Source organism: Hoplias malabaricus, chromosome Y, assembly GCF_029633855.1.
Source record: "Hoplias malabaricus isolate fHopMal1 chromosome Y, fHopMal1.hap1, whole genome shotgun sequence".
Taxonomy (NCBI): Eukaryota; Metazoa; Chordata; class Actinopteri; order Characiformes; family Erythrinidae; genus Hoplias; species Hoplias malabaricus.
Genome location: NC_089820.1, coordinates 74,053,422 through 74,065,590, shown reverse-complemented (window position 1 = coordinate 74,065,590; position 12,169 = coordinate 74,053,422). Strand labels below are relative to the sequence as shown.

At 43.3% G+C, this 12,169-nt stretch overlaps 1 protein-coding gene across 1 annotated transcript; it reads left to right on the top strand.

Moving 5' to 3' along the window:
- Positions 1-2,027: 2,027 nt before the first annotated feature.
- LOC136678382 (prostaglandin E2 receptor EP4 subtype-like) lies at positions 2,028-6,005 on the top strand. Its single transcript, XM_066656434.1, has 2 exons — positions 2,028-2,889; positions 3,836-6,005. The coding sequence occupies exons 1-2, from the start codon at positions 2,116-2,118 to the stop codon at positions 4,391-4,393; spliced, it is 1,332 nt and encodes a 443-aa protein (XP_066512531.1). The 5' UTR covers positions 2,028-2,115; the 3' UTR covers positions 4,394-6,005.
- The last annotated feature ends 6,164 nt before the right edge of the window (positions 6,006-12,169 follow it).

Here is a 12,169-nt window from a genome sequence, read left to right as displayed (position 1 = left end):
GGCTGTGAGAACATACAGCTTCTGTCCAAGCTCCACAGTGTTTGCTGTTGTTATTTTGGTCTAGAGTGTTATTTCGTTGGTTGGTACAATTCTGTAGTGGCACTTTTCCACTGCATGGAACCTACTCTACTCGACTTTACTCTGCTTTTCTGTCCCCCACCCTTGCTGTTATAAACCCTGGAACAGGGTTCTTGTTTAGTCCCTGCTCTCTTGTGGTTCAGAGCAAGCCAAGTAAGGACTAAATCGTAACATGTAAACCTTGCAGAGCGCTGATTGTCCAGAGAGACCTGTCACTTTACCTCACGCAATGCAGGCGTCCAGCACAAACTCGTCATCTGTAAAACTCCAGCTACATGACTGGAGGTTCAAACGCTCCTGTGGCTGATGAAAGAATTCAGTGAGAAGTGGACACTGCAACAAGGAAGGAACAAACTCTACTGATCTGTCTGAACTGATGACGGAGCTGTGTTCAATCCCAAATAACAACACGCCAATACACAATGCGTAAACAACGCTTAATGTTACAGCTGCCGTTGTTGTGGTTTCTAAATCTCGCTGTACTAGTTAGAAATAGGGTTTTGAGAAGACACCAGATACATTTCTGCAGAGATGTGGGAGTGGAAAACTGGCCAGGGACCAGGGACCAAACAGAGTAGAGTCCAGTAGGGTATGGAGGAATCATCAGGAAACTTGTACATTTTTGTTCAGCAAGAAAACAAACTCTGCAGTCTGTTCACGTTGGTTTCACTCATGAACCCATGAACTGTGTAGCCCCTCATTACATGATGGCAAGGGTCAAAACCTGGTCTGTGCCTCAAGCATTTGGAGCTTTCAGAATATGTAAGCACCTTCAAGTCACATGAAAGGCAGGCTTCAAGGCTCTTCTCTGTCCTGGCTCCCAGATGGTGGAACCACATTTACTGACCTTTACTGTCTGAACTGTGGAGTCCCTCGTGGTCTTCAGATGCAGGCTGAGTGCCACTGACCCAAACTGATTCAGATCTCCTTTAATGTTTGGGTACAACAGGGGAACTTCTAAATATTTTTACTACGGGATTTTCATCATCTCATCAGCCTTTTTAATATGAGCTATTAAATTAGATATTAATAATAGAAGCTTCCAGGAAATCTGTTTAACATGATTAAGCTGTAGGAACATTATACAATTAAAACAGATCATTATTGATCTCACATAATTAGTTTCATAGTAGTTACTTAATAATTCATCCCACCCGGTGTCCAAAATGATACCATATTCACTATTCCCTATATTACTCACTATAGAGTGCACTATTATAAGGAAGTGAATTCAGGAGGGTACTGAACAATTTCAGGCTCTAACTCGTGGGTTTTTTACCAAACAAGGTGGTGGATTATGGGTACCCACTACAGTACTTTTTTGTGGTGAATTTTGGGATTGTTTGAGGGTCTTGAAAATTGTCCACTATTTTTTTGGACTCTAAGGGAACTATACCCACAAGTAATACAAAAATAATAATAGTGAGTGGTTCATATTTGTCTGTTAATTACATAATAGTCATATCATAAAAGCATACACACCTTATATACTAACCCCATAATAATAAGTGTCAACCCCAACCCATTGCACATGATCCTAAAACCACCATGCTCAGTGTCAAAAGGGAATCTACCTAAAGTATGCAGAGCAACAAATGGAACATTTGTTTTTGTAATTTTTTTTGTAATTTAATGTAATTGTAGAACTACAAAGTGCTTGAAACGGGGGTGGTCTAAAAACGGGGGTGGGCTTATCTGTGTATATCCTCATGTTGTCATTTTAAAATGGTCAGTTGCTGAAGGCATCACAGTGGACTGATTATCGTGGCTCTGCCTTGACGTCACAGTGGAGGGCGGCCACTCTCGAGCGGACGTCACAATTAAGGATTGGAACGCTGTGGGCGTCACAGTTAGGAAGGACGGAGTGGAATGTAGTGGATGGGGGCGTGGACAATTTGGACCTATATCAGCTGTGAGTGGGGTGTCCTCGCACTTCAGAAACGCAGGAGATGAGGTGCGCGTACCGGCTTTTACGCAGGCAGCGCGCACACTGTGCACGGCCCTGAACCGCGCGCGCACAGGTAGTCTTTCAGCACCATGAACGACTCTCTTCTGCTGTTGAACGACGACGGAGGCTCCTCGCGCTCCGGTCCTCTGCGCCTGGACGTGCGCTCGCTGGTGACGTCGGCCAGCATGTTCGCGGCGGGTGCGCTGGGCAACGTGGTGGCGGCGGGGGTCCTGTGCGCGAGCCGGCGCGAGCAAAAAGAGACGGCTTTTTACACGCTCGTGTGCGGCATGGCCGTGACCGACCTGCTCGGGACGTGCTTCACGAGCCCCGTGGTGATCGCCACGTACGCAGCCGGCCGCTGGCCCGGGGGCGCGCGCCTTTGCCACTTCTTCTCCTCCTCGATGCTGTTCTTCGGCTCCGCGGGGGTCTCCGTGCTCTGCGCCATGGCCGTGGAACGCTACGTGGCCATAGACCACGCCTACTTCTACTCGCAGCGGCGCGTGGACGGCCGCACGGCGCGCGCAGCCCTCGTGGTCGTGTACGTGGCCAACGTTGCGCTCTGCGCGCTCCCTAGCCTTGGATTCGGCAGGCACGCGCGCCACGCGCCGGGGACCTGGTGCTTCCTGGACTGGCGCGCGACGGACACCGCGGGAGCCGCATTCTCTTACCTGTACGGGGGGGTCATGCTGACCCTCGTCGCTGTCACCGTCGCGTGCAACTGTGCTGCGTGCAGGTCCCTCGTGCGCATGAGCCGAGAGACGCGCGCGGGGCTCCCTGCGGTGGCGTCCGCTGCAGAGATGCGCATGTTCTGGACTCTCATCCTCATGACTATCGTGTTCCTCGTCTGCTCCGTTCCGCTGGTGGTGAGTCTAGACTATCTCCACCTGCATTACCCCACCTGTTTTATTCCACCTGTATTACCCCACTTGTATTAACCCACCTGTTTTATGCCACCTGTATTTCTCCACCTGTATTACTCCAACTTTATTTCTCCACCTGTATTTCTCCACCTGTATTACTCCAACTTTATTTCTCCACCTGTATTACTCCACCTTTATTTCTCCACCTGTATTTCCCCACCTGTATTTCTTCACCTGTATTACTCCAACTGTATTACTCCACCTGTATTACCCCACCTGTTTTATCCCACCTGTATTTCTCCACCTGTATTACCCCACCTGTTTTATCCCACCTGTATTTCTCCACCTGTATTACCCCACCTGTTTTATCACACCTGTATTACTCCACCTGTATTTCTCCACCTGTATTACCCCACCTGTTTTATCACACCTGTATTACTCCACCTGTATTTCTCTACCCGTTTTATCCCACTTGTATTTTTCTATCTGTATTACCACAGCTGTTTTATCCCACCTGTATTTCTCTACTTGTATTACTCCACCTGTATTACTCCACCTGCATTACCCCTCCTATATTTCTCCACCTGTATTATCTTACTTGTATTACCCCACCAGTTTTACACACCTATATTGTTCCACCTGTATTACCCCATCTGTTTTATCCCACCTGTATTCAACCTGTATCACTCCACCTGTATTACCATCTATTACTCCACCTGTGTCTTCCTCTGTTAATCTGTTACTCCTGCTGAAACTTCATTTGTTACCCCATCTTTCATTCAATTACCCCTATAACCGTGTGAGATATCTGTAATCCTACATTATACAACTGTACATTATACTCCATCTGTTATTCCCTCTGTTACTCCACCTGTTACTTTACCGGTACCTGTAAACTCTCGAGATGTTACTCCCGAGATGTTGACTGTTCGGTATCTCCTCTCTGCAGGTTCGTATCTTTGTGAATCAGATTTACGGTCCGGCTGAAATTGCTGCTGGTCTGAAGCCGGACTACCGCAGTGACCTCCTGGCCATCCGCTTTGCTTCCTTCAACCCCATCCTGGACCCATGGGTGTACATCCTGTGCAGAAAGAGCCTGTTCACCAGAGGCTGCGAGTGGCTGAAGCGGACGGTAGGCCGCAGGAGAGATAGGAAGGAGCAGACGCTGGGCTGGGTGGGCAGTCAGCATTCGCCTCCGTCGTCCACACACAGCAACGACACCAGCTACGCCTCCATACGCATCAAACAGACCGTGGACTCCAAAGCGTACGTGGACCTGACTCTCCGCCAGGCCTGGGACTTTGACACCGCCTTGGACAACTTCCACCCCTTCAGTGTGGAGCAGGAGCCAATTCTGGGCTTCGAGAGCGAAGCGTCATCCTGTCCAAAATTAGCATCTGAAATAGAGGGGTGCATGCGACCCCCCACATCTGAAAACAAAGCTGAGATGGTCACCTGCACCTTCAGCACGCCAAGCTCCTGCCTCTCGGAAAAGAGCATGGGCTGATACAGTTGGGTTCAGACTTTATTTTGAGGGCCAGTGCCAGAGTTAAAGGTGCAGTCAGTGGTTTTTACCAACTATAAGCAACTCACTTGAGATAGACTGTGGTAGTATTTGTACCATAAAACAATTGTGATGGTCCACTGAGCTGTAATAGGGAGAGTAGAGCCTCTGTTGTTTCTTACACCAAGTTCAGTACTGGAGAAATTGTACTATGTAACAACATGAGGAAGGTAGGAAAGCATCCCTCACAACTCACTCCGTCCCACATTCAGGACAGTGTTTTAAAGCTGCATTACAGTAGGAGGAGCCCGGGAGCAGGAGCAAAAATACCAAATCTTACCTTGTGTTGCTTTAAAAGGATGTATTGTATTTACTCTAATGCCCTGTTACATTTATTAGATTTAATAAAGACAAAGTGCTCATTCATAACAGGGGGCTCGACGTTCGGTTACTGAATGTCCACAGAGCTGAGGTTCCAAGTGGTCAGGAGCCAGACAAATGAGACATAATTTATATCCATTCCTCCTTTAAAGAGTGTCATCACCCTCCACTTCTCTTGTACAGAGATGATAGGGAGACATTGTTTTAGTGTGTGGTCGTGATGTCGGCCTCAAATTGTCCCTCTGCTCTGCCGCTTTGGACGTGTCACAAAGTGACCACTGCTGAGTGATGTTACTGCTGACATGGACATTATCAGTAACAAGCCCTGGGATTGGACGATAGGGCAAGAACAAAAAGGAGATCACGTAAACTAAGGTGTTTTGTTACTGGGCCGCTATAAAATGTATACACTGTCGGACCCCTGACTCCCACTGCTCTGTAGAATAGAGTGACTCTTAAAATAAACTGCTCCACTCATTTCTTCACATTCTTATGCCGGGTCCTGCTGCCTTTCACTGGCATAAAACACTGACCGCTTCGGCCCAAAACGTCAACATGAATCGCAATCATGTTCCTATCGTGTACATGTTGATATTTCTGAATACGTGAATTCTGTGAATTGACATTATTTTGGTATCAAACGATCCATTTCTGCGGATCCCGAAGGAAGTATGGCACTGTGCATAAGTCAGAGACCATCTTTGATATTTGTAATAAGTTATACATTCATTCATTCATTCATCTTCTTTAAGCAGTTCATCCTGATTTAGAGCCTTACCTAGTGTCACTGGGCGTAAAGGCAGCAACACACCCTGAACAGAGCATCACACACTCACCCAGTCACACACACACTCACACCTACTCCACCTACCAACATGTATTCGGACTGTGGGAGGAAACCCACACAGACACAGAGAGAACACACACCACACTGTAGGTTTTCATCAGATAATGACAGTTTTGTTGAAGACATTAGGTCCCATTTCCCCTGTATCATGTTGTTGCTGAATTTTCTCATTCCTTATTGAAGTGGGATTATTAATCTCTTGGAAAACACCTGAACATTTTGACTGGAACTTAAAGGCAGGAAATGTGGTCTCTGACTTTTGCACAGAGCTACATTTTCAATTGCGCAAGACATTCTACGTCTGCTGTTTTTATATTCGCCAAATGTGAACGTTTAAAGGTTTATTTATGAAGATGCTACTTGTTGCTGTACGTTGGCCTTGCATGCTGGGTAATATTTAAATGAGTCGATATTTAAATGATGTAAATGGTGTACTGCATTGTACTGTATTGAAATTAAAAATGAAAGGATTGTTGCTGGTGATTGTTGTTCTGTATTCTTTAACTTTTCATTACACTGACCCAGAGAAGTAGAGGCCCCTGACCACTCTTCACTGGTCACTTTTATATGGGATTTTCACTGGATTGGCCAGAAGGGGGCAGCACAACATTAGCTTAGATTAGATTGACAGTGACTTCACCGTATTCACAAATCAGCCATAACTTTAAAGACACTCCCTTGTTTTTAAACACACTGTCCATTCTCTTTGCAGTTCTGCAGTTACAGGCAGTAGTAGCTCCTTTCATCCTGTTCTTCAATGATCAGGACCCTCACAGAGCAGGTATGACTGGTGGCGGATTATTCTCAGCGCTGCAGTGACACTGACGTGGTGGTGGTGTGTTAGTGTGTGTTGTGATGGTATGAGTGGATCAGACACAGTAGTGCTGCTGGAGTTTATAAACCCCATAATGTCACTGCTGGATTGAGAATGATCCAAATAATAGCTGACAACAGGGTGAGAGGGGCTACATATGTATTATATTTTGTAATAGGCGTGTATGATGTTATGGCTGATCAGTGTCTACTTATTAAGCAGCTAGTGTCTCTGCTTACACTGACCAGCAGGTGGCAGCATTGTACAATGGGTTAATCCATAGCTTGACTCGTATGATTTACAAAGGTCAATGATGGTTCATGCACTGGACAACTTTTGATCGAATAAAAACTTAAACTGGACCAATTCTGGAGTGGATTATTAGATCATGGAGGTCAGGTTGAGTGTGTCCGTCTGTGGTCATTAGCATAAGTGCTTGGTTGACCATGAAACATGATTCAAACATAAGGAAGCTGCCCTTAATAAAGAATACAGATACAGATGAAGACATAAATTACAGGTACATACATTAGAAAAGAGCTCTTCATCTCAGAGCAGACAATTTAAATTGGGGTCACACATCAGCATATAGACATCTACTCGTCCAGCAGGTCTTCAGAAATGAAAGACATGAGTCTGGAGCATCCTCTCTTTTCAGTGTTGATTGATTTCTCTGCTGTTAAACGATGTTTCGGTGTCTAACCTGAGCTGCTGTGTTTGATAGTGTTTATCAACACAGAGAGAAACAGCAGAGCTCATTTTCCACCTGCAGCTGTTTCCAATAGAAACATCTGTAGAGTTGCAGCAGAGGCACCAACTAGTAATCACCTATAATCATATACAGAGATGGAACAGTGTGTGTGTTGTTGGTGTGAGACTCACTCACTCACTCACTCACTCAGTTACTCGCTCACATACCCATACATTTACACACTCACCACCCACTTAATCCCCCACTCACGCATTTAAATGCTCAATCACACACTTTCATTCAGTGTCTGTAACTGCTTATCCAGTTCAGGGTCACGGTGGGTCCAGAGCCTACCTGGAATCATTGGGCGCAAGGTGGGAATACACCCTGGAGGGGGCGCCAGTCCTTCACAGGGCAACACACACACACATACTCACACACTCACACACATACTCACACACTCACACTCATACACACACATATTCACACACACCTACGGACACTTCTGAGTCGCCAATCCACCTACCAACGTGTGTTTTTGGACTGTGGGAGGAAACCGGAGCACCCGGAGGAAACCCACGCAGACACAGGGAGAACACACCAACTCCTCACCCGGAGCGGGAATCGAACCTCCCCTGTAGCTGAACCACACACTCACTCATTTACTCGCTCACACAAAACACAAGGGCGGGGGGATCCTCATCGTGAAGAAGTGAAAATATGAATCTTTAGGTTCTGCCACTGTAGATTCTTCCACAAATTTGGAAAGGGAGGGTTGAGGGAGGGGTAGTTGGGTGCAGTCTGTAAATTCACCACTAAAACTGACACACTGTAAATTAAAAGTTATATTTAGATTCCTAATTAATGTCAGATATAATTTATATAAATAAATAATATTATACATATTATATTTTTCTTCATATCTGTTTATAGTAGTTTATTTGAGGCAGAAAAAGACAGAGACTCATCACTCATTATTCATAAAAAAACAGCTTTATTTCTATACAATTAACATGGTTGTACAAAAATAAATGATAATAATAATAATAATAATAATTTGATGCAAATACTGTGGTAAAACTCGACAATGGCTACTGTATCGACTGATGTACATTTCAGTTGTTGAGTATTTCCTCATGAGCAGCTTTTCATAAATGGAAAGTTCAGAACAGCGAGGCTCTCGAGGTCAGTTTGGGGCGAATGGATTAAATGCTGTCAGGACAAAACTTCAATCTCTGCGTCTTGACACAATTTGCGCATTCCATCTGCTATTTACACAGCACCAAAAATTCATTATGAACAGACCAATATAAAGACTCCAAACCCAATGTGAATGAATTATTTCTTCATTTACTTCCATTTTTCTAAAGTGGTTCCCTGAAAAGTTAGAGATTAGAGCTTTTGTCCTGGTAGCGACAATATCTATATATCTCGTCAAAGTCAAAATTAGTTTCTTTGTAAAACCTTACTATAAACATCTGAATGATTCGAATGAACTCCTTTATGCTCCACAGGGAGGGTGCCCATATTTAGAATGTGTTTACTACAAAAGCACTTATACACCCACACCACTAGGTGTCAGTATTATGTCTGATACATAAATTGAAGGGTAATCATTGGAGAAAACTGATCACTCCTTTAACAATGATGTTGTGAGGCCTCGCTGTTGATAAGAAATAAAATTGAGGTGAGAATGAAGCACTTTAAATGTTCTGTACATGTAAATAAATATAAAAGATCCAAAGACACTCCTTTATACACAAAAATAAATAAATAACTTAGTTGAAAAAATAAATATTTGACCTATAAAGCGTACAGTAAACGCTAAGAGATGCACAGCATCCAGTTACGTCGCACAAAGGTAAACAATGACAAAGCGCATTGTGGTCGGCAGCTACACTGAGGACGAAATAATGATTTCTCAGTCTGAAAACACCCTGAACAACATCATTAGAGCACACTTCCTGGGCGCTTTTCCCTCAGGCCACAGCTTTAAGAGAGTAATCTGCAATCGAATATGAGTTGAAATGTTTATAAACATGTTTAAGACTGGCTTTACAACTTCAGCTGCTTGAATTTGAAACCTATCTTCCTTTCGGTTTCAAAGACGTGTCCTGCAAATCTACTGAACCGCTGCATTTGCAAATAAAGTTGCATGTAACAACCAATCAAAAAGCAGAAAACACATCACATGATAAGGTTGCGTTCCAATTGATTTCACAAAGCAGGGCTGTTCCTAAAGGCAGGATTTTTTTGTTAGGTAGATAACTTAAGTCCAGACACGAGGACTGTCCAATAATAATCTTCTTCAGCTCTTTTCTTATTGGACATTGAGCACATTTGATCTGAGGCTTAAGTTATCCGACTTACTGAAAACTTCTGGGGGTAGGTATTGCACAAAGCAGGATTTCTCAGTTAGCCAGATAACTTAAGCCCAAAGTTCATTGTCACTGTCAGAACAAAACCTTGCATCTCGTTGAACAGAGCTGTAGAAATGGTCTAAAAAAGTTGCCTTGAAATGAATTGTTGTTTCGTTAAATGACACAAAGTTAAAAAGGGTTATTTTACTTCTTTTGTACGGATCCTGTTTTTTGGAGATAGGAGGTTCTGTTCAAACAGCGATGATATATAGAAATATAAATACAGAGAAAATGAACAAAAACTACATGTGGAATCATCGTAAAAAGATGAATGAAATGCAACAAAAATGGAAATGTAAATAACAAACTGAACTTTATAAAAAGAAGTAGCTAATTTGTAATTTACTGATGCACTGCATATTTCATGAATTTCTTTACAATTGCTTCATGATGTAGCACACAGTTCACAGCACACTGCTGATTACATGAATAGGTGACAGTGTGAAGCCTAAACTTTGAGTAGTTTCATCTGTATTTAAAGGAAAAGGGCTGGAATTAACATTGAATACCAGCCGTAGTTTTCTGGACTTAACAGAAAATGACTTAAACTCAAACCACTGCTTCTACGCTGCAACTGGAAGGTTGACATCCTCCAGCAACAGTCAGACAGTTGAAATGAAACAGGACGGTTTCTGGTAATATTAGTCTTAAGATATTTCTTGCCAAGAAAAACATCTCATTTTATGAGGGAAGCCCTTTATTCCCAGGACTGATCCATCATGAAGTTTCAAAAAAGCTGCTGTAGTCCGGCACCAGTTTCTTCTCTGGTGTGGAGGGTTTCTCATGGTTTCTCTTTTCAGGCCTCACATTTTTGCTCTAGACTAGATGCCAGTTCATCTGTAACACCTGTAACACCAGGTATTTAGTGTTGATCCTAGCCAGAACCAGGCATGAAATGTGCTTCTTAAATTTCCGCATCAGCTAAAACGTATTGTAGCTGTTGTAGCGTGTTGTAACGTGAATGTAGCTGTTAACACATTAGCATCGTGCAAATGAGCAACATTTGCATCATACCTGAGCAGATAAAAGAGACTACAAAGTCTAAGATTGTGGGGAAATGCTGTTCTCTCTGGTCTTTTAACATGGCATGATGTGTTTGAGGAAAATAACAGCTGTACGTGGCTGAAGTTGAACTTGTCTCTAAGTTTTCATTTACTGTTTGAATTACCACAGAAACACATTTGAAACACAAACTGTTGAGAACTGTCTGTGTTTACTTTCATGCAGTTAGTGCTCTCCTAAATTTAGAGTCAGTTCCATTTTAAGTGATCAGAAACAGCTAAAATAAGTCAATATTACCCACCGACGGAGCAGGAATAGAGCAATGTCCCAATCTTAGCTCTTGCTTTTCAATATTTGGAGGTCTCCCTTTTGTCTAAAAACCTCCAGATTCCCTTTCACTTCCCTAAACAGAGAGAAAGAAAGCCTAGCATACTGGGCAGAGAAACTTTTTTTTAATGAATTTACAGACACTGAGGCTTTGTGAACACATTAGACCAGTTTCCAGGGCAACCATACTTGAGAGCAGCAAATGGTATGGAAGTATCCTCAGAATTTTATAAAGTACTTATGTGGTTTCAGACATTAACCCTGTCCCAGTTTCTACCCTCATTGAAGTTTTCTTATCGTCAAAATCTAAGCCAAACCTCTTCAAGCTGCTAGATATCAGTATTCGGACCCACATTTATTTCATGCCCACCCTCTCATCTGAGTCTCTCCAATCACAGCGTTGGACCCGCTTTATGTGAGAGTGCAAAGATGAGGTACAACGCAGCAGAACAGACAGTGAGCACGGAGAAATAAGAGCACTGAGTAAACACGGAGAAAACGAGAATGGAGAAGAAAGAGAAACAATCAAAAACGGCTAAAAAACAGAGCTTCTGCTCCTTGTTCCTCACTTCTGTGCGTTCAGAGCCGGGGTGAACAACGAGCAGCTCATTTTCATTTAAATGAACAGACGCTACCAGACTGTTTATATAGCGTTGTTTGATTTCTGTGGTATTTCAACAAAAGCATATCACAGAACACCCGAGGAATGAGACGGACTACTTGTTTTCAGGCAGATGGGTGATGATTTAAGTTATTCTAATGGGGCCAATTTTTTGGCAAGTAGCAAAATTTTGGTGCCACAAATGTCTCAGCCAATTTACAACATATGGGATGAAATGGAAATTGGGTGAATCTGATCCTTGCCAAGCTTTTTTTTTTTATAGCTTTCATGGCTTGATTTTGTACTAGATGTACTAGGGTTTGGAAGAGCGCTGAAATGTGGACCATCTGGAAGAGACCATGATCTGTGTTGAGAAACCCTAATATAATATACGGCACATATCCCCACATCCTGCTGAACCCTTCCCAAAGCTCTGCAAGGCTTTAACCCTGAATGTTCCTGATCCCTGAACTTGCATCTGGTTGTATGAAGCATTGCTTTGCAGGTGCCTCAAGAAGGAAATATTCTCACCTCCCAGGTCTTAATATTGAAGACGTGGATGTTCTGGAGACCTTACAGAATCCATCTCTTGATTGATTTATCACCACAAACATACAAGTATTTAGCAGTCACTCATATCCAGAGCAGGACAGTAAGACCTACCATGGTAAAAGAAATTAGGAATATGAGTATTAT